At 27.2% G+C, this 24,544-nt stretch overlaps 1 protein-coding gene across 1 annotated transcript; it reads right to left on the reverse strand.

The window, feature by feature from the left end:
* Positions 1-9,309: 9,309 nt before the first annotated feature.
* Positions 9,310-20,221, reverse strand: LOC145829351 (kelch-like protein 30). Its single transcript, XM_082937117.1, has 10 exons — positions 19,945-20,221; positions 19,190-19,309; positions 18,182-18,283; positions 17,790-17,921; positions 16,529-16,696; positions 15,872-16,160; positions 14,055-14,160; positions 12,857-13,000; positions 10,279-10,495; positions 9,310-9,821 (listed from the first exon to the last, which is right to left on the reverse strand). The coding sequence occupies exons 1-10, from the start codon at positions 20,170-20,172 to the stop codon at positions 9,561-9,563; spliced, it is 1,767 nt and encodes a 588-aa protein (XP_082793243.1). The 5' UTR covers positions 20,173-20,221; the 3' UTR covers positions 9,310-9,560.
* Positions 20,222-24,544: the final 4,323 nt, after the last annotated feature.

The following is a 24,544-nucleotide window of genomic DNA, read 5'->3' on the forward strand; positions in this document are numbered from 1 at the left end:
TGACACGATACGTCACTTTGACACAGCGACAAAATGACACGGTGCGTCACTATAGCATGGATAAACAAACTTATAAGCAAAACTAAACTTTTTCAGTAATATAACTTTTAATTGTAAAACTTTGATAGTAATTAGTTAAACAAAAGATTTATTATATTTTTTCCAAACTATAGTAGCTTGATACATTTGAAACTATATATGATACAATGCTTTAAAAATTAAGTCCAAGTATAAAAACAAAAATATTCTTAAGTTTTATTTTTTACGTTTCGCAACTTTTCATATTTATGTAATGAATAAAATTTAGTATTTTTTGTTAAACGTTTATTTAATTATTATCAGGAATTGTTATAAAAAATAACTAAGATTTAATTTTATACAGTGTTATTTCGTTGTAAGAATAAGTCATGCGTGTTTTAACTCTAGTTTTTGAAAATACAGAGTTTAGCTGCTTTTGTAGTATCTAGCCAGTTATATTAAATATGTTTAATATTTTAACCTAGTAGTTTGTTTAAACATAAAAGTTTTATTATTACTGTTTTTTAAACGACAAAAGGTTAATGCTCGAAAAGTTATACCAAAGAACATTTCAGTTATCGAGTCGTAAATCACATGCTTTAACAATCTATTACGTGCAGTTAAAAATAATTTTTTTTAAAGTTAAGTCCTAAATTTCCAAAAACATACAAAAAAATATTCAACAAAAGTTAATAACTTAGGATGTTTATTAAAAACTCTGTATTGAAAATGTATAATAAACTTGTCTAAAAGCAAATAATTAAAATAAACGGTCGTGGAACCTAACTTTTTGAAAAAGTTAAAAATAGTATTATGAACAGTTGAGAAAAAATTAAGAGTCTGATGCAACCATTCATGCGCATTTATAAATTTATCACTTTTAAGAAAATTAAGCACTAGAGGTTATACAACTGGGAGCGGGTCAGAATGACACAGCGACAAAATGACACGGTCGTCAAATAGACACGGTGCGTCACTTTGGCACAGCGACAAAATGACACGGTGCGTCACCTTGGCACGGTGCGTCACTTTGGCACGTAGGGTCACTTTGACACGGCGACAAAATGACACGGTGCGTCACTTTGGCACAGCGACAAAATGACACGGTACGTCACTCTGGCACGGTGCGTCACTTTCGCACAGAGGGTCACTTTGACACAGCGACAAAATGACACGGTGCGTCACTTTGGCACAGAGGGTCACTTTGGCACAGCGACAAAACGACACGGTGTGTCACTTTGACACGGAGGGTCACTTTGGCACAGCGACAAAACGACACGGTGCGTCACTTTGGCACGGAGGGTCACTTTGGCACGGAGGGTCACTTTGGCACAGCGACAAAATGACACGGTGCGTCACTTTGACACGGAGGGTCACTTTGGCACAGCGACAAAACGACACGGTGCGTCACTTTGGCACGGAGGGTCACTTTAGCACAGCGACAAAATGACACGGTGGTTAATAAGGGAGGGAACGATTTGTTGTGAAACTTCAATCTTCATTGGTATGGACAACGATCTTGTTTTTCTAGGAAACTTTTCGGATTCTTGTCTTCTAACCGGTTTTGTAGAATCAGCAACATTCACATTGATTAACTTTAAAAACAAAGACCGCAGGAATTTTTGATTGTTACTTCATAAAATAAAGTGAAACACGTAATGTTTATACCTTCTATTGTCCATCGTTGTACTTATAAACAACATACTTATTTTTAAGCAGTAGCAAGGTGTAAGGTGTGCTTAAAAGCTGTGCTTAATAAACGACAAATAGCTATTTGTATCAAACAAAGTTCACAAAGATGCAAAAGCAGCAACTTTTTTAACAAAATACGACTGCCAAAGTTAAAGGGAATTTATTTTTGATTTCTTTCGAATGGAAAAACTTAAACACAGTTTTGACCTAGAACTTGATACGAGTAATAAAAATTAAAAAATGACTTGCCATTTTACGACTAAAAACATAAAAACTCATATAAACTTATTTTTTAAACTTCAGCAACATTCTGATTTAAAAATTACAATCTACATTTTAGATCAATCATTTAGCATATCAAAACAATAAACTAGTAGGTGTTAACACAGAGGATAATTTGTTTTATAAACTAAAACTCAGACGTTATCGAAAACAACTTTTCTGCTGTTGTAATTCTAAATTCTAATGCGGTTCTTATTTTTCGATTTTATGCTTAAAAAAAGTGATACTTGCGCTCTTTTGACGACTTAATAGCTGACAATTTTGAACTAAAATACTGCATTTCCTGACGATTTACGTTAGTAGCAACATCTTCAAAAAATCATTGTGCACTTGACTTAAAAGATCGAAATTTTACGCCTCTATGCGACTTTTGTTAGTTGCAACATATATCGTGCACTTAGAAGTAGAAGTATAATGCTCTTTCGCAAATAAAATTGTGCACTTAACACTAAAACTGCATAGATAAAAGTATAAGTACAAATAACCGCAAATAAATTAGTTTTTTTAGCAAAACATTCCCTACATCAAGCATCTCTTTAAATAAAACTCAATAAACCACTATTACACACTTGTAATAGACTATTGTAGACTTGCTTTAACAAAGTACAATTTTTTTTACTATTATAATACTAAAACTAATAGTATAAATGCTATTTAATTCCTTAAATGCAAAAAAATACTATAATATCTGTCATACTCTAAGTTTAATTCTTTATATTATAGGCAACAAAGTTTTGTAAAAATTAAAACGACTTGAAGTATTAACTTTATTAGAATTAACTAAATTGACGATAAACTTAACATTTAATACACTATTTTTAAGAACAACTAATTTTGATTTATTAGGACTCAAGTTGTATAACCTCTAGTGCTTAATTTTCTTAAAAGTGATAAATTTATAAATGCGCATGAATGGTTGCATCAGACTCTTAATTTTCTCTCAACTGTTCATAATACTATTTTTAACTTTTTCAAAAATTTAGGCTCCACGACCGTTTATTTTAATTATTTGCTTTTAGACAGGTTTATTATACATTTTCAATACAGAGTTTTTAATAAACATCCTAAGTTATTAACTTTTGTTGAATATTTTTTTTTGTATGTTTTTGGAAATTTAGGACTTAACTTTAAAAAAAATTATTTTTAACTGCACGTAATAGATTGTTAAAGCATGTGATTTACGACTCGATAACTGAAATGTTCTTTGGTATAACTTTTCGAGCATTAACCTTTTGTCGTTTAAAAAACAGTAATAATAAAACTTTTATGTTTAAACAAACTACTAGGTTAAAATATTAAACATATTTAATATAACTGGCTAGATACTACAAAAGCAGCTAAACTCTGTATTTTCAAAAACTAGAGTTAAAACACGCATGACTTATTCTTACAACGAAATAACACTGTATAAAATTAAATCTTAGTTATTTTTTATAACAATTCCTGATAATAATTAATTAAACGTTTTACAAAAAATACTAAATTTTATTCATTACATAAATATGAAAAGTTGTGAAACGTAACAAATAAAACTTAAGAATATTTTTGTTTTTATACTTGGACTTAAATTTTAAAGCATTGTATCATATATAGTTTCAAATGTATCAAGCTACTATAGTTTGGAAAAAATATAATAAATCTTTTGTTTAACTAATTACTATCAAAGTTTTACAATTAAAAGTTATATTACTGAAAAAGTTTAGTTTTGCTTATAAGTTTGTTTATCCATGCTATAGTGACGCACCGTGTCATTTTGTCGCTGTGTCAAAGTGACGTATCGTGTCATTTTGTCGCTGTGCCAAAGTGACGCACCGTATCATTTTGCCGCTGTGCCAAAGTGACGCACCGTGTCGTTTTGTCGCTGTGCCAAAGTGACCCTCCGTGTCAAAGTGACACACCGTGTCGTTTTGTCGCTGTGCCAAAGTGACCCTCCGTGCCAAAGTGACGCACCGTGTCATTTTGTCGCTATGCCAAAGTGACCCTCCGTGCAAAAGTGACGCACCGTGTCGTTTTGTCGCTGTTTCAAAGTGACCCTCTGTGCCAAAGTGACGCACCGTGTCATTTTGTCGCTGTGCCAAAGTGACGCACCGTGTCATTTTGTCGCCGTGCCAAAGTTACGCACCGTGCCAAGGTGACGCATCGTGTCATTTTGTCGCTGTGCCAAAGTGACGCACCGTGCCAGAGTGACCCACCGTGTCATTTTGTCGCTGTGCCAAAGTGACGCACCGTGTCATTTTGTCGCCGTGTCAAAGTGACCCTCCGTGCCAAAGTGACGCACCGTGTCATTTTGTCGCTGTGTCATTCTGACACCCACCCATACAACTTGAGTCCTAATAAATCAAAATTAGTTGTTCTTAAAAATAGTGTATTAAATGTTAAGTTTATCGTCAATTTAGTTAATTCTAATAAAGTTAATACTTCAAGTCTTTTTAATTTTTACAAAACTCTGTAGCCTATAATATAAAGAATTAAACTTAGAGTATGACAGATATTATAGTATTTTTTTGCATTTAAGGAATTAAATAGCATTTATACTATTAGTTTTAGTATTATAATAGTAAGAAAAATTGTACTTTGTTAAAGCAAGTCTACAATAGTCTATTACAAGTGTGTAATAGTGGTTTATTGAGTTTTATTTAAAGAGATGCTTGATGTAGGGAATGTTTTGCTAAAAAATATAATTTATTTGCGGTTATTTGTACTTATACTTTTATCTATGCAGTTTTAGTGTTAAATGCACAATTTTATTTGCGAAAGAGCATTATACTTCTACTTCTAAGTGCACGATATATGTTGCAACTAACAAAAGTCGCATAGAGGCGTAAAATTTCGATCTTTTAAGTCAAGTGCACAATGATTTTTTGAAGATGTTGCTACTAACGTAAATCGTCAGGAAATGCAGTATTTTAGTTCAAAATTGTCAGCTATTAAGTCGTCAAAAGAGCGCAAGTATCACTTTTTTTAAGCATAAAATCGAAAAATAAGAACCGCATTAGAATTTAGAATTACAACAGCAGAAAAGTTGTTTTCGATAACGTCTGAGTTTTAGTTTATAAAACAAATTATCCTCTGTGTTAACACCTACTAGTTTATTGTTTTGATATGCTGAATGATTGATCTAAAATGTAGATTGTAATTTTTAAATCAGAATGTTGCTGAAGTTTAAAAAATAAGTTTATATGAGTTTTTATGTTTTTAGTCGTAAAATGGCAAGTCATTTTTTAATTTTTATTACTCGTATCAAGTTCTAGGTCAAAACTGTGTTTAAGTTTTTCCATTCGAAAGAAATCAAAAATAAATTCCCTTTAACTTTGGCAGTCGTATTTTGTTAAAAAAGTTGCTGCTTTTGCATCTTTGTGAACTTTGTTTGATACAAATAGCTATTTGTCGTTTATTAAGCACAGCTCTTAAGCACACCTTACACCTTGCTACTGCTTAAAAATAAGTATGTTGTTTATAAGTACAACGATGGACAATAGAAGGTATAAACATTACGTGTTTCACTTTATTTTATGAAGTAACAATCAAAAATTTATGCGGTCTTTGTTTTTAAAGTTAATCAATGTGATTGTTGCTGATTTTACAAAACCGGTTAGAAGACAGGAAACCGAAAAGTTTCCTAGAAAAACAAGATCGTTGTCCATACCAATGAAGATTGAAGTTTCACAACAAATCGTTCCCTCCCTTATTAACCACCGTGTCATTTTGTCGCTGTGCTAAAGTGACCCTCCGTGCCAAAGTGACGCACCGTGTCGTTTTGTCGCTGTGCCAAAGTGACCCTCCGTGTCAAAGTGACGCACCGTGTCGTTTTGTCGCTGTGTCAAAGTGACCCTCTGTGCGAAAGTGACGCACCGTGCCAGAGTGACGTACCGTGTCATTTTGTCGCTGTGCCAAAGTGACGTACCGTGTCATTTTGTCGCTGTGTCAAAATGACCCTCTGTGCCAAAGTGACGCACCGTGTCATTTTATCGCTGTGTCAAAGTGATGCACCGTGTCATTTTGTCGCCGTGTCAAAGTGACCCTCCGTGCCAAACTGACGCACCGTGCCAAACTGACGCACCGTGTCATTTTGTCGCTGTGCCAAAGTGACGCACCGTGTCTATTTGACGACCGTGTCATTTTGTCGCTGTGTCATTCTGACCCGCTCCCTAATTAACTAACATTGTTATATGCAGTTTCACATTTTATTTTTGCTTGAAAAGATCGCAATCTCTTGCCACCGAAACCGGTCGCGAATAAAATATACAATTTGCATAAATCTATTTAAACCTTCAAAACAACAAAAATAATAATAAAGCTAAATGGGTAGAAAAACTGTTTAACTAAGTTTATTTACCCTTCAGGTAGTCTATATATGTTTTTTTATAACACAAAGATAAGTGTTAAAAATACTTGCGAGACGCCTGCATGTAAAAATGAGAGGAACTTAACACTTTATGTATTATGATATTTAAAGCTAAATGTAGCTTAAAATAAAATAATCATATTTTTAATATACTATAAAGTTATGAAAGCTTGTAAAAAACAAAGGTAAGTAGTTAAAACTTTTCACCTTTTGTTTAATATTTACGGTTAAAGTTTAACCTTATTAAAACTGATTCAGAATTAAAAAAAAAAATTAAGAAACATAATGCTTATATATATGCTCGGTTTATAAAAACAGTTTTGTGTTAAAATATGAAAGTAAAAGTATCAAAATACTTTGGTAAAAAGATATACAGTAAAATAAGTTAAAAAGTTTGTAAATTCACTTTTTTCTTAGTTTTCATTAAAGCTTAAACTTGTAACGCAATTAAAGTTTGTAAACTTTTAGTTTACATGTTGCATAATTTAACATAAAAGTAAAAATTTTATTTAAGCATAGAAAAAAAAAGTGCAAAAAAATTCCGTGGTAAAGTGACGCCGTGCTAAAGTGAAACTCTGTGCTAAAGTGTCACTCCGTGCTAAAGTGTCACAACCGTGCTAAAGTGTCACTCTGTGCTAAAGTGACGCCGTGCTTTTCTGACCCTCTCCCCTATAAAACAGTATGTCTTAGTTAACATACTACGTGGATAGAATTTTGTTTAACAACTGCAATATGGGTACTTTAAATTTTTAAACATTCAAAACATCAAAATCAATTTAAGTTTATCTTTATAACTGGGCTTTACAAACAAAAGAAGTTGTTACATATTTTTAGTACAACTTGATCGTTTTATTACACTTATATTTTTACGATATGAAATACTCACGAGCCTTGCAAAAACCACTTCTTTTTTGTTTGTCTTAAACAAAAAATTTTTGGACTGTTGTTATCAATTAATCATTATAAATTACAAAAATTGAAGCTAAAAAAAATTTTTTGTTTATGTCTTACAAAAATATGAAAGTAATAAAACTCTGTAGGAATACTATAATTTTTTAGTACTAATTTTATTGGTACAGTGCTTCCTCGCTTATCCGGTATTTGCTAATCATGATCCTCGATAATCCGACCGGTTATTCGAGAAGTAGATTTGTTTTATTAAGCTAAAACAAATGTTTTATTATAAATACATATCTAATTTGTTTTCTATATTTAAGCAAGCAGTTTAAAGCTTCGTCGTAGTTCTTATATATTTTTTAAACTTTTCCCCCGGATACCAGAAATATTTTTCAGATGAGTTAACTTCAACTTTAAACAAAAAGAGTCGTAGTTCATCCTATAAATAATAAAATATTGCCTGTCTTCAGAACATTTTAATTACCTACAGAAAATTTACTAAGGTAATTTTATAACAAAATAAATGTTTTTTTTTAACTTTCTATTTGTTTATTAGCTTATGATGTTTCTTTTCAAGGTAAAAATTGTTTATTTCTCCTGGAAAAATTAATACTGTAACACAATGCTTGTGGTAACTCTTTGAAACAGTTTAGTATAAATACAATAAATTAGTAGTTTTTAAACCTTTTTTAAACTACTGCGTTTGACTTGTTACTATTTTATTCTGTAAACGACTGAATCTTCAAGCTAAAGTATAAGATACTTTAAAGTTTTATTTAATCGTAAGAAAACTAAGGTAGCTTACTGTAATTTTTAAAGTGTTTTATTCGTTAAGTTCTTCCCGTTAGTTACATATTTTAAACAATTTAGTAAATTGTATTTTTAGAGAGTCTTCGGTTCATAATAAAAACAACCTTTAATGAAAATTGATCCGTAACTATTTTTACTGTGTGTAACTGCATATTTAAAAAATTGTTAAAATGCTATCATTAAACCTCTTTAAAGAATGAATAAAAGTTTTTTATTACCTACTCTCTCTGCGTTTTGTCATCACCGAGCTTTACTATTTTTTGTCTAATTTTTTAACTTTAGAAAAGAGTTTTTGTTTTAATGTTATCAGTTTTTTTGATTAAATTTAAGCACTCTATTTACAAAATTTCAGTTAACATTTGGATTTTTTGCTAAATAATTTATTTGTGGTATTACTTGTTTTTGTAATAAGTACTTATTAAAGAATTTTTTTAGCTAGCTTATTTTTAAAAAAATATTAATACATTTCGTACTTAGTTTAATGCCTAGTTTCCCAGACTTATTTATATAACCACTCACTTAACAAAATCTTAAGAAACAATCAGGCCCCTTTGTTAGATATCGCCCTTTTACTAACTAATTAATTATTAGTTGATAAGGCGCACTAGTTATTGGTGATAAGCGTATAGCATAGGTCGCAATAGCTATACAAATGAACTGCTTGTTATTTTTTGTAGCTTACACATGAAAACCCAAAGTTAAGTAAAAATATTGGTTTTTGAATTAATTGGTGTTTGCAAAACGATCTACAATGAATGATCTTAGTTTTTTAAATGTATAATTTTTATTTTTTCATCTCGGTCAAAATTCAATTCTTAAATGAAGAGGTTAATTTCAAAGTATTTACGATTCTTTTGCATACCTTTTTATTTTTGACAACAGAGTTAACTACTGATTGTTTGTATTTTTAAAATGTAAAGTAAAGCAACACTCGTAAGTTAAATTTTACCTAGTTCGTGCTTCATTGCTATCTTTTTAAAGTTTATTTTGATTTTTTAAAAATTAAGTACAGTGTAGTACTAAGTCTGTCAATACATACTTTTTGATATTTAATTTCAATTTTAATTTGACTATGAAAAATACTTTTAAAACTCTATTAAATTATTTAAGTAATATGTATAACGTTTGCTTTGATTTTAAACTTAAAAAGTGTAATAAAAGTAAGATATAAACAATTCAACAGTAAATTAATATTGTTGTACTAAAAACTATAAAATATAGTTTAAAATATAGTTTAAAATATTCATAATGTCTACTTTGGTTTTTTTAGATTTACATTTAACCTTTAACACAACACATTTAAAGTGGTATATAAATTTTACAAGTAGTTTTACATAGCTATTTCGATTTTTGAGTAAAAAAAGATTTAAAAATTTATTATAATGTGCTATATTATAATGTACAGTTTATAAAGAAAGTAAGATTTAAGAGATTTTATTTTAGTATAAAGGTCAGTTTTTATAAAAAAAAGAAAGTCTAAAAGTGAACAAGCTAGTCGAGTTAATTTGTAATTGTATCATGTACTTAAGTAGACAGGAGCACACTGGTGATACAACCACAAAAAAGGAAGCTGACCTAGTTCCTTCCAAACATTTTTTGTTCGGTTGTAAACCTCTATAGTATCATAGTATGCATCATTTTTCCAATGTCCTCCGGTATGTACTAGTTTAAAAGAATCAGCGTTACCGTCCAGAGAAACCATGTTTCCATTACTATGAAGTTTGCACATATCAGAAGTACGACACCATGTGTTTGTATTTGGGTTGAAAACATAGACCTAAAAGTAAAATAAAACTTGTTAATAATAGTTTGTTTTTTTAGTCTTCTTTGACTTGAAATAAAAAACTTAGGATTGCTTAAAAAAAAATATTGTTGTTAATATTATTTAAATAATTAGTACAAAAATACATTACATATCCTACTTAGTAATAAATAAACTACATACAATAAAAACCCTAATTCAAGATAACAGTTGCGATTATACCTTTTAGGGCACTAAAAAATACTTTGATAAAGTTCGTACTTTAATTTAAACTAAAATGATATTTTTAACTTGAAAAAAGGTTATTGCAATTATACACTGTAAAAAAATAAGTATTTTATACAAGCACAATTGAAATTTAAAAATTGATTTTTTTGTAAATTAATTAATTTTAAAATGTATATAAGTAATATTACACTATCAATGATTTGAAACGTTATAACTATCGATTAACTAATTAAGTCGGACCAACTTTTTTCGTGTTATCTCCAGAAACAAAAATTTGCGTTTGATCGGAAGAAGTAGTTGAAGTTGGTGCAGATAAATGTCGAGGCACATTAGGAGATCGTAATACTTGCCATAAATCGCTTGATGGATTGTAAATTTGTACAAAAATATTGCGGGTCTGAGTGCTTCCGATTATAATTAGCTTACCATTACAGGCACTTGCTGTGTAGTTGAACATTTTTCTGTTAAGTTACTTGTTTTTTCATTTAATTTTTTTAAAATATTTATTGCCTAACTTTTTGTCTAAGACAGGGATGTCCAACCTATGACCCGCGGGTATAGTTTGGTTCGTTTAATTTTTTGAAACGGTTCTTTAAACTCTTGGCTAAATAGTTTAACATCTTGTATAAAGTAAAGACTTTTGATATAGATATTTTCATTTCCAATTTAAAATATTGTTTATAATGTTGTAATAGTACAAACAAACTTTGTCCAAGTACTTTTTTCTTTATTGTAACTTTTATTGAACTGAACTATTTAATAGAAGCTCTGGTGGGCACGCGTAAATATTTGTGTTGGAAATATGGCCCGACACTATAGTTTATTGAAGGACAAAAATAGCGCTCAAAGTATTTGGTATAGGACCTGGTGCACGAAGATCCTTACGGTTATCGAGTCGCACACCACGGATACCTTTTAATGTCTTGTACAGGACATTAAAAGTTAAGACATATTCGGTAAAAAGAATTTTTAAAATTTTTGCCTAAAAAAACTTTTATTGTTAAAATGTCTCAGAAAAAGTTATAACATTAAATTTCAAAACAGTGTCAATTATAACAGATAAAGTTTGAGTACTTATCTTTATATTCTTGAAAACTTAAAACTTAACTTTAAAAGAATAAAGGAATTATGAACTCTGATTTGAAGTGACGAAAATACGATAAAATTCTTTGTACAGCGTTGTGAAAATTTATTTCAGTCTTATAAGTAATTTTTAAAGAAAAAAAATCTAAAAATTATACATAAAAAGTAAAAATGTGACCGAGCATAAAGTAAGAGTTTTTTAAAGGGCTTTAACAATATTTACTAAATTACGGATAAACTTTTTTAAATTACAGCATCTTAAAAAAAATCAATTGTTAGAATCAGTTAGATCTTATTTTTAAAGATAGCGTAGACGTGATCAATGTTTTGATAACATATGAATATTAAATGACTATCACTTAAAAAAAAGGGTTAGTTGCTAGAAATAACTAGCGTAAAGTTTTCTATATGATGACCTTGTAATAAATCTGACTCCACATTTTTCACAATTAAATAATTTATACATGTAAACTTATGGACTTTAGAAGCTTTAAAAATTAAACAAAGGATAAACAAGTAAATTATTTTCAACTTGAACTATCTGGAAGCTTTATACAACTAGAATAAGTACATAAAACCTTCAATTATAAAACTATGTCTTTATGAAAAACATACATTTTTAGTGCTAAAAGATAGTCCTAAATAGTAAACTGTTTGAATAAAACTTATAGTTTACTAGCGCAACCTCAATCTACGGTCTATTATTAAAATAGAAAAATTGTCGATCACTAAAAATTTTGTTGAATATGATAAAGCTGGCTAATAGTCCTCAGAATAGATTAAAAATGGTTTATTTGTAAAAAATACGAAATAGAAAGTAAACATTATGAAAGTTATAACTAAGGAAAATAAAAATAAATTTAAACTATTTATTGGTTATGTGATGTCCCTTTTTTTATAAAAAGTTTACTTCATTTCTGGAAGTACAAACGGAGACAAGCAGTGTTTTATGAGGTATTTAGGCCTATCATCTTAGAAAAAGTTCTAAACCATCCATAACTCACATAACATGAGACTTTAGATTATAAAATCTTTAAACATATTACAAAGAGCTTAAATAATTCTTAGTTTTTCATTGAGGTCTTAATATTGCCTCTCTTTTGTTTTTAATTTTTTTGAAAGTTTAATTTAATTTTTTTCGTATTTTTTCTGGACTATTAATATGTACTGATTATAAAAACTTTAAAAACATATAATTTTTAGCTAATTCAAAAACTTCCAGTTCAGTCTGTATATATTTAATCTGATATAACTTAAGAAACTATGAATCTTAGTTTATTGCCCCACCTAGTATGGTTTTAAAAAAGTTTTTGTTGACGTTATTTTCATTTGTTTATAGTATAAACAATGAACTTCACCGCACGATCAACAACAACAGCATCCGAGACAATCCTACGACCGGTTTCGTCCTTATTAGGACTCATTAGGCAGGAATAGTCGCGAGAAACCGCTGTTGTGATTCAACCAAGCGGGATTAAGTACGAAGTACTGAAGCGACCGTTTGTGGGTAAAGTCCGAAAAATTGACGTAGGCAAATCTTAACAGCCCAACGTCTTAGACATTGTCAGCTTAATGTGAGATTTTACTCTCCACGCTCGTTTTATTAGTTTTAGCCAGTATTTATTTCGGCCATCGTCAACAAGTTTATTTATTTACATTTGTTTATAGAAAAATTAATTTATTAAGATTAGTTAGTTAAAGGTGATAAAGAACTAATCTATATTAACTAGTTGGCTTACTTTGGTGCATGCTGTTTTATCTCAGTCCAAGAGTTTTTATGTTGGTCATAATACTCCACGTCTATGCTCGATTTACTAGATGATGCCTGACTTCCACCGATAACAAACACTCGATTATTTAACTGGCATGAACAATGAAACGATCTAAAAAAATAAAACGTCACTATCAAAATATTACAAACTTTTACCAATTTTTAAGCTTTAATTTACATAGTTTTTTTAGTGGTAACAAAATACTATTTTCTTTGACTTTTCTTTCCAGACCTTTTTTCGAGTAAAAATTAAGTTTAAACCATTAAAATGTTCTAACAATTTCAACTTTTCAATAAGCATAACTTAAATTAATTTTATTTTGATTTTATGTTATGAAGTACTCCGAATTTAAGTTATTTTAATTATTAAAAGTATTTGTTTAAATTCTATTGTCTCAACTTTTATAGTAAATTTATAGCACATTATCAATTAATGGTTATAAGTAAGTACTCTACATGAATAAAGTTTGTTGTAAATGTTATTTGTTATTAACTTGTTTACTAATAAATGTACGTTAAAAAAATGTTTTTTTTTTATTTTTATAGAAAACACTTATCAATGTTATACTCTTTACCTTTTACCTACTTTTTAAAGTATATATAATTTATCAGAATTAATAATGTAGAATGATAATGTTATAAATTTAATAGAATCATTGTCGGTATTTAATATATAGAGTACTATTCAAAATGTAGTTATCATATATGGTTTGTATTATAAAAGATTTTTTTAATAATTTCAACTAATTAAGTGTCTAAACTGCTTAACATATTTTATTCATTAAGTTATTCTAACAAACACTTTGCATTTTCAATCAGTTTTCAAGATTTACATTGTAATCCTAGTTGATTAAAACCGAAGATATATTTTTTTGTTACCATAATAGTGTTTTTTATGTTTAAAATCTCTAAAAATAAACGCAAGTAAGTAAGGATCTATTTTCTTTTTCCTTTTTATACCAGTTTAACTTTAGTTTAAATCAGGTTAATACTTTATAAAAATACTAATAAGGTTGTTATAAATTAAAAAATTTCGCTTTAAGCTTACGCATGTAACTCATAATTTTTTAAGCACTTTTTATATTATTCAAGAACTTTGTGGTAATTTTGATTAACAAACTAAGCATAAACAGTACTAATATATGTAAACTAGAAAAACTTTAAACCTGCACTTATTCATATCTGGAATTCGTCGCCAACTATCTTCTTTGACGTCATAATGCCAGCATCTGTTTATAACAAAATGTTTGCAAGCCGTCGTTGATGAACCTCCTAAAATTTATTATTTGTAAAACAAACTTTTGAAGATATACTCACAATGTTGACTGTTTAAATTAAATTACTGTAAAAGTAAATAGCTAGTAATCAAAACTTTAGATAATTTTAAAAAAATTTACTTTAAAAAACAGAATCAATTAAGTTATGTCTTATTTAAAATTGTGCAGAACTTTTCTAAAAATAAAGTTTATTTACTTAGTTTTATTCTTGACTGTCTAAGATCGATAAAAATATTTTTTAACTTGTTTTTTATACTACAGTTATACAAAACTTGATTTTTTTTTAAGTTTAGCCTTTTATAAAAAACAGCTTTAAGAAAACTACTAGAAGTATTATAAATGCTAATAAAACTTAAATTTTCAAAAGTTTTCTTTATAAATTCAAACTCTATTTTGATATACTTGCGAACATACACAATAAAGAAAAAAGATAAGTAATTAACAAGTTGTAAATTTTATTACTAGCACGGTTAAATAGATAGCCTTCTCGCAATAGAGTTGGATAGCTTTTTTTTTTTCTAATGTTACGTTATTACTGTTTTATGGTGCTTATTTAAATTATTAAAAAACTTCTATAACTTACTTATGGCACATGCAACGGGTAATGAAAAAATAAAAAACTTTGGTACACAAACTAACAATGGTATTATTTAGTTTCGTTAAAACGAAAATATGTTTTGTAATTAATAGTTTTCATTGGAGGAAACTTATAAACAAGTTATACTTGACTGTAAATGATAGACTTTTTTTATTACTTTTTCTTTATAATCCAACGCTAGACTAGGCATCTAAACCTCGGATACTTAGACTAAAATACGAAAAGAGACGATAAAAATACAAAAATTCGATTTTAGAAACAAATTATGTAACATGAGTTAAAATTTATAGTTTGACATAAAATCATCAAACTAATGAATAAATGAAAAAATGTATACACATAGAAAGCATACGCACTTCATACAGTAAAGTACAATACACTCAATTTAGACATCTGCAAATTAGTTTTATACTACAAATTTTACTAAGCATTTTAACAAAACACAAATTTAGCTTGTTCTTATTTAAGTTAAATAAATGTAGTTTTATAAATTGAGTAATTGTCTTAGCGTCGTACAATAAACTTTGTTTTTTAGTAAGTAAATAAATTTAATACTTACTTAAAATTCATTTGACTAAAATGTATACACATAGAAAGCATACGCACTTCATACAGTAAAGTACAATACACTCAATTTAGACATCTGCAAATTAGTTTTATACTACAAATTTTACTAAGCATTTTAACAAAACACAAATTTAGCTTGTTCTTATTTAAGTTAAATAAATGTAGTTTAATAAATTGAGTAATTGTCTTAGCGTCGTACAATAAACTTTGTTTTTTAGTAAGTAAATAAATTTAATACTTACTTAAAATTCATTTGACTAATGTTTTTTAATTATCGTTTTCATAATAAAATAGTCAACTTATATGAAAAACTGTGCATATTTTTCTATTAGATACTCATAACTAATATTTCGATTATATTTTTAGATGCAAAGGCTAAACAGTAAATTTTAGTATTTTCAAAACTATACAAACCTTGAAATGTTTCAGTTACAGTAGTATTATAGTTTCTTAGTATTACAAAGTTTATCAAAATTGTTTGAACATTCTATTAAATTACTTAGTTCTAAACGAGTAGCACCATTTTTACAATTTCACTTACCAGTAACTATGACATCACTGTTATACTTGCTGACGGAAAACCCTCTAAGACCCCTTTCAGGCCAACTCGACTTAGTTACCCAGTTCCCCTTTCGTTGTATGTAACATACACAATTAGGTTGAGAAATATCACCATGTTCTGCTTCTCCTAAACTCAAGCCTCCGATCAAAATAATGCCTTTTTCACATCGATCGTAGATTTCATCTTTTACTGCAGTACTTAGATCTTCACTACACTTTTCAACTGGACTCCAACACAATACTTTTCTTATCTTTTCCAATACTAGCTGCTACTTTATAAAGTTTAGTTTGCAATTAACTATTTTTTATGGGCATTTAAATTTGTACTTAAAACATGATTTTAGCCTTTGATTTCAATTACTATTCATCACATGTTAGTTAGTAACAATACAGAAAAATACTGCAAACTAAGTTACATAGAATTCTTAAAAGTATTTTTTTTATGTCTATCAATTTTCCTATACGTTTTCGAAAATAAAACTAATTTTTAAAATAGTTTTACTTTAGATAGGTTAAAATTTAATTCCACTTTCTTACTGAGGTTATTTATATTTTACTATAACAGTTTGTATTCAATTTTTTTTTTAATTATAAATCCACAGAAATCTTAAAAGTTTACTTTTAATATACTTCTTACTTTTATGTTTCGATTTGATTGCAAAAACTGATTATGAACTAATATCTGAAGTAGTGTGTTTGATGGTATTCTTTTCCAATGAATCAGTTCAAAAATATTTTCTGCTTCTTTTAATCGTACTGATATATCATTTTCTAACCATGTTAAAACAGCTTCTAAATTATTTTCCTAGATATTAATAAACTTAATCAACAAAAAAATTTAAAATTTTGTTTAAAAAAAATCAATTTTAATTTTTTTATACTACTATATAGAAAATAAGACCAAATTTTCAAAAATAGTAAGTTATATATTTAATGAGTTCTTAAAAAACCATTAAATTACATACAGTTTCTATAAGGAAAATTTTTCAAAAAAAGTATTTAGTAAAGTTTTTTTAACGTATAACTATTTTCGTTATTTATTAACTATAATACATACAATTTTTATAAGATAGTGACCCTTTTGTTAAAACACGATAAGCATAGATAAAAGCTATGCATAGGTTTTAATACTATAAGAATTACTTCTACAGAACACTCTACGATCAGTATTTTAGTTCTATACTATATGTTATTAAATCAAAGTGTGCACTCGCGCATAGTAATGTGCATTAAAAATGTTTTGCTGTGCACAGAAACTAAACGAAATTTACACTTCTTAGTTCTTCAAAGTTAATTTTCGATAGCTATTTACAAGTTTTAATATGTTATTTCAAATTAAAAAACAAATAAACCACAACAAAATAGTTTTTAGTAGAAAAAAAGTTTAAATTATCTAGTGTACATAGGACTTTCCCTTCAAACAATTACTATGGACAACTTTAGAAAAGTTTGAGATTAACTTCTACAAAATCAAATATAAATACACCATATTCATTGAACGATAAAAAAACGCTCAAAATATTTGGTCCTAGGACCTGGTGCACGAAGAACCTTACGGTCATCGAGTCGCACACCACAGATAACTTTTAATGCCTTGTCCTGGGCATCAGAACTAAATACAATTTGGAATTTTTACTTAATGTCATGTTTCTAAATGTTAAATTCTGAGTAATCTTGGTTATATTATAGTAAACAAAATACGAGTTACCATTGAAACTTTTATCAAGCATACTTTTAAACTAGTTCATAACAGTATCTTTCTTATTTCTACTTAAAAGTTTTTTAAGTTGTTTAAACTTGCGTAAAAATCTAACAGATAAATGTCAAAAATGCTAAAAACTAATTTAAAGTTTATTGTAGTTTTTTGAAAAATGGTTTAATTTATTTTTTAGTATCACCTCATTATCTTGATGGCTCACAGGTTTTGAAAGAACTGCTTTTAAATCGTCAGCATCAACTTTGCAGCCTTGATCGCGCTCTTTCAATAGAACATCGTGCAAGTTATTCACTAAAAATCTTTCTGCTGATAACTGTTGCAAACAAGTCAATAAACAACTTTCGTTAGACTAAATTTTAATAATTACTTCTAGTATAGGAACTGGTTACAAGTATTTGCGTAAGTTAATTAAAAAACAATTTTCCAAGAGTTTAATTCAGAAAGGCAAATAGAAAAACAAACGACATTTAGAAAAGTAATCTTAAATTAACTCTTAGAAAATTGTCATACGTTTTTTCATCACTAATAAACTATTTTAAAAGCTTAAAATTGTAAACAAGTTTATTTACTTACTTTTAAAGGATAGTAGTTACTAAAATTTGCTAACTTGACAATATCTAGACAATTTGTAGCATCTATTTGATTGTGTACATACTCAACACAAATATCTACAACCTGAAGCAAAAACTTACTATAAGTCTACTTGTCATATCATAATATTTGAAATAAAAATTATTTATTCATTTTTTTTATGTAAATGATATGAAGGAATATTTACAAGCTCGCAAATAGCTGAACTATTATTTTACTTAATATTTTATATTTTTACTATATGTCTTTTATTTTTATGTTATTTTTTTTTAGTTTTTAATATTAACAATTATGCTACTGAGATAATTATGCAGCACAAAAATTAGATTAAATAATATTTTTTAAAGAAGTTATATTGTTTTAAAACGCAGCTTTATACCTAACATTTGAACTTTTTTATCAACACATTTCTAAACACTAAAACCTCTAAAAAAACTATTGTTCTTATTTCTTTTGAAGCTAGTTTAATATATCGTTTCATGTTTGTAATCTATCAGTGTTTTACTCGAAAAAAGTTACAAATCAAACAAATTTACTTTTGATAAAAAAAATTAAACAAACATTACTCCTAGTTTGACTGACACAACTGTTTATTGTGAAAATATCTGTCTAATGAATCCTAATGAGGCCCAGGTAACCAAATGTCACATGGACTATTGTTAATAGTCATGTGGTGCAGTCTAGTCTTTATATACAAACATTAGAAAACATTAACTTAAAACAAGTACTAATTGTTGTTTATATTCTCATTTGTTATAAAAATAGCATAACTTCGTATTTTAAAATAAGTTAGTCAAAAATTTAAAAAAAAATGATGGCTTATTGTAAAATATATCCGATAATTCAGGTTATAATGCTATACTTTTAATTTTTATAAATACTACAAATGTGTTTTGTACAACAAAAATAAAGTACTAGTTCATAAAACTTTGGTCAAAGAAATTATACAGATAAAAAAGACTGAATTTGAAAAATAAAATGCTAACGTACTTTTTCAAACTCATACAAAGTTGCAGAAGCAAGTAAACTTTCTACATTAGTCTGATTCAAACAAAGCTTTCCCTTGTACACGAAATTGAGTATAATTTTTAAGTCTTCATTTGGTATGTTCTGTTAATGATTTTATGATAATAATAATATAAAAGGCAAAGTGTATGAATTAAATTTCTAAAATTGTTAAATCTCAGCTTAAATAAGGCATATTGAATGACTCAAGTTGCGAAACTAAAAAGTATTATTACTACAACCATTCTAACATATAATAAAGTAGGTTTTAGATACTGGTAAATTCATTTATTGAGCAAAAGTTTAAAATTTCAAGGCAAAATTATAAACTAAACTTTCTTATAATACTAATTTCTCAAATATACTTTTTTTAAACATAACTAAGCAAAGAAAGGCTTTCAATTTTTTAGTTTGGTAACTATAACAGACAAAAAAGCTCGTCCAATAAAATACTTGACTCAATTAGTTATCATTATACAATTTTTTAGTAATGAACATTATATAGTTTTTGAGAAATTATTAATGAAAGTTTTTTTATTTTATAAATTTAGTGTTTCAACTGAACTTTAGTTTGATAGTATCAAAATAAGCTAGTCTGCATTCTAGAGTTTGCCAAGACAAGCGCTCAACGCATTCTTATAAAAATCTAAACAAGCTTCATGTTCCTTACTGTTTTGAACACTAACACGAGCATGATAAAAACGTTTTGAAAATAAATAAGAATTTTTCTAATCACTAACATTTATTTCACACTGGTTATCGAAAGATTCTCTCCAACCTCCATCTATAGTAGCCCTAAAAAAACTTGAAAATAAGCAAAGTACAGAGCGATGACATGGAAATCTTTCACCATTGCCAGTAACCAGAGTATAGTCACACAAATTCGGACTGACAGTTCTCATTTTATCAAGTCCTTGCAGCAAACTCAGAGAATGATCCTTGATGTCTGAGTATAAAAACACATCCATTTATTTGTATACTGGTAAACTCTGTATATTTGAACTTATCTAACAATCTATTTCTGCCAATGTTTTTAATGTATTACTGCATTGTAGAGTTTTATTTTTTAATTAGTTAAATTATACACAAATATACTGAGTTTAAGCAAGGCAGTGTAAAATTATTTATTTATATAAGATAAGTAGTTATGTATTCTTTTTTTTAAGTTTTACAGTAATCATACCTTGACCAATTTTGGTATAGAAAAAATCGCAAATGTTACTTATATTTATAGTAAGAAAAGCTTTACGCAAACAATCTAACTAAAAAAAAATTATAGTTAACAACGAACAACTATATAATATTAGTTTGTATAATTACCACGATAAACAGTTAATCTGAAAGTTGAATTGAATTTTATTTCATAGAAAATAAATCTAAAGTTTTAAAACTTTATAGTTTTTATTAAGTGAAACTTCGAATTTAATAACTTAAAAATTTAAGTATAACACTATAAAATACTTGATGATATATATTTAAACTATTAACCTGGACTTTTTTTTCATACATTTAGGGTATGAATTCTATGGCGAAGAATATCTGAACAACTACGAAGCCTTTTCAAGTAAACTTGTAAATAAAATAACAGTCTTAACAATGAAAAAATGTATGTAAAAGTTTAAGTGGTCTAACCCCTTACTTAACACTGTATCATATATAAACTTTCTCGTTTTTACAATAAACAGTTGTTAAGTTAAAAGTAATTTTAAACAAATTCTTAATTCTGTTCAAGCATTATAAAACAAAGAATAATTAATAATGTCACTGTTAGAAACTTTTTTCCTTTATATACAGTTTGACTAACTAAAATGACCCAACTTGATTTTTTGTATAACTACTTATAGTTTTCTGTCGATAGATTATAAAACTTTATCTAAATGTTTTTAATGCAAAAATATCTATATACTTTTTTTTAAGTAAAACATTTATAGTTAAAAACTTACTCTAAGTTTTTTTTTTTTTTGTAAAGTACTGTCATTTAAAGTAAACTTAAGTATTTTAAACGAGCTTCGCAGTTTAAAACGTTACCAATCACCAAGCTGCGAGATATGTTACGAAGATAAAACGTCACAAGTTATTTTTAGCACAACTTAAGTCAAAAAGTTCATTTGAAATACTATTGCTCTTTTTTATTTTGCAGTAAAACTACTATTACTTTTCCAAAAAATTATATTAAACTGATAAAAGAGGTTGTAGTATAAAATTTGTATTTATTTATTTATAATATTTTCCAACAATGTTTATCCGGCTTGTTTGGAGTTGCTTCCCGCTTGTGAAACCATGTTTTAAACAATATTTTTTGACTTTAACACATAATTATATACAAGTAACACTTAAACTAAGCGAAAAGACAAACACAATACATACAGTTTAAAAGATCTTAATTGCATTATTTTTAATTTGATCAAGTCCAAAAGAATACAGTAAACTAAGTTAATTTGAATTTTAAAATCTTATCGGAAGACGTTTTCGTTACTTTTTTTAATCACGCTAAACCTTTACTTGACTAATAAAGGATTATAACAAATATGTTACGCAATTTTAAAACTGTAACAAAAAATCAATTTCGTCAGATCTTGTTTTTAATTAAAATTGAAAAGAAATACAACAAAAAGTCATACAGTGTTGTTTATAAAAGTAAGGTAGTGAAAACTTTTTAAATTTGTAAAGTTTTTTTTCTAAATAAATCAAATTTTTCTATAGAAAGTATTATATTTTGCAAAAAAACATTAAGCTTAAAACGTACTAAAGTTTACGTTTTTCAAAATAATCACTTTCATTACGATTTTTGTTTAAGTTTTTGGAGTTTTTCATAATTTAAGTTTAAACATAGAAAGTAAAGGTAAATGTTGTTTTATAAAAAAAAAATATTTACGCTGTTACTAGATGGGTTAAAAAAATAACAGTTTTATTAGCTTTTAATTAAATACTTCAACATTATCAGTATAAAGTCAAAATAAAGTAGTAAATTTAATATTTTCTGCTTAAATTTTTTGGCTTGATAGACCAATAAGAACTAGACTTTTTAACAAGAAGTTTCAAAAACTTCAAGTAAATATATTTTTTCCTAATTAGTTGATATACAGTCTTAATACTTTTTTATTAAGTAAAGCTGACGTCTTTTTTTTAAGTAAAATACATTACTTGCAAACAAGACCTCTGAATTTTGTTAGTATAAAGAATAATTTAAAAGAAAAATCTTTATAGACCTATATCAACGAAAAACTAGGCAAAATTAAATATTACTTCACAATTATTCCGTCAATTAATCATTTTATTAAGTGATAAAAAAGATCACCTGTCTTGTTTTCATTAATACTGGACTAGTAAGGAAACTACTCGAGCGACTGAAAATACATTTTAGTTCATGCAGCATTCATAGTCTACTAAAATAAATAATTTTAAACAAATGTGGTGTTTAATAAATAGTTTAACGTTTGTATAAATAAAGAAAATCAAGTTTTCATACAATTTGATCAAACATAAAAGTGAAAGTGAGTGTAACTCGATGGCCGAATAGTCTTTTTATACACCAAATTCTTTAGCTAAAATTTTTAGATTTGATTTTTTGTCGTCTTCAGTAAGCTTCTATCTACTTAAGTGAAAAAAAAGGGTTTAACGAAAATTAAATGGTCTTATAAAGAAAACCAAACGTCAATAGATAACAGTTGACTAAAAAATCGATAACTACATGACATATAATAATTAAGTTTTATAAAAACTTTTTGCTACAGATGTTTCGCTTGAAAAAGTTTTTTTTTACATTATTGTTTTGAACATTAAACATATTATTTAGTAATGAAAACTCAAATCTCCCGGGATATCATAGCAAGAAAGCAATATTTACTTGAGAAACTTTTAACTTTTTCTTATTATATTGTAAAAGTTTTGATAGGTGCTAGAGTTAATTGATTTAAAATATTATGTTTTAGAAATTAAAAAAAAATAGAAAAGCATAACTTTATATTAGTGACCTACCAGGTCCGTCTTTAATAAAAAAAAAACAATCATTTAAAAGTGAAATCAAAAAGCTATTAAAAACTAAATAAAATACAAAGTATATTGTAAACATATACAAACGTTTTATTATTGCTATAAAAGCTATAAGTTTTTTTCATTAAAAATCATAAGGTAAATATTCAAATTAATTGCATATTTTTTCCTTAAATTTATCAATATTAGTGTGTTGACTGACTCTGAATTGCTAGTCTTTATAGGAGAAAAATCCAGCTTCAGCGACCTAATGCTAATCGTGTTTAAACAGAAATTAGTCTTAAAAGCTTAAATAAAAAGTTTTTCAATTTCTAATACCTAAACTGATCTAATTAATTACTGAGCGAGTTAATATTAGGAAGAAAGACAAAATTTTTAAAACAAAAATTGATTGTAAAGTCAAAAAGCTGGCAGGAGATTTAGAAAAAATAACTAAACTAGCCTATTAAAAAATCTCAAGAAAACATACCTGAGTATGTTAAACCCTGTTGACTCATAACCTTTTTCCTTTTTTTTTTAAGAAATACCAAGACTTTTTAAATTTAGTTTTTTCTCGAAAACTAACTAATCTTTATATACTTTATTCAATTTTGTATGACTAAAATTAAATCGATAATAAGGTCTTATTCATCGAGTTTCAAACAAACTTTTAGTATGACTAAAGCTTAACAAAACAAGTAAAACACATTTCCAAAGTATTACTTTTAAGTCTTTTGTATATCTAAAACTAAATTTAAAAAATCTAGAATTTGTAGATAGCTAGTAATAAGTGAAGCATGTAGTTTAGATTTAAAAAAAAAGTTTGAATGTAAGTATGTAATCCGTCATAAATACTGCAACAATACCAATTGGGATCAAGTTTTTAAACTGTTTAAAGAGTTTGTTTTTTAGTCTTAATAATATTTTATTAAAATTTTTGTGTACAATTTTTTTTAATCAAATTGTAGTTTTTTACTATTAAAATGTTGTTAACAAAAGAATTAAGCATTAACTTGGATGATTTGATTGTTTAATTATTAAATAACTAAAATATAAATAATAATAACAATTAAGTAGCTTTTAAAAAACTTTCATACTAAAAGAATAGCATATTTATTTATAAGCTTATACTTTGAGAAAAAAAAAATTTGAAAAATTACTTTAGACAAGGTCATTTTTTTGATATTTATATACAAACTTCTATGCTAGACATATTATTATTAAGTTCGGTATTAATATCATCAAGCTAAAAAATAGCAGTGGCTACAATACACAGTACAATATTTAGGACTTATAGGTTTTAGTCACCAGGAACAAAAATAGCTGAATCTTTTAAATTAATGTACACAATATCAGAGTTTTGAAATC

This window comes from Thalia democratica, chromosome 2 (assembly GCF_965202585.1).
Source record: "Thalia democratica chromosome 2, ktThaDemo2.hap1.1, whole genome shotgun sequence".
Classification (NCBI taxonomy): domain Eukaryota; kingdom Metazoa; phylum Chordata; class Thaliacea; order Salpida; family Salpidae; genus Thalia; species Thalia democratica.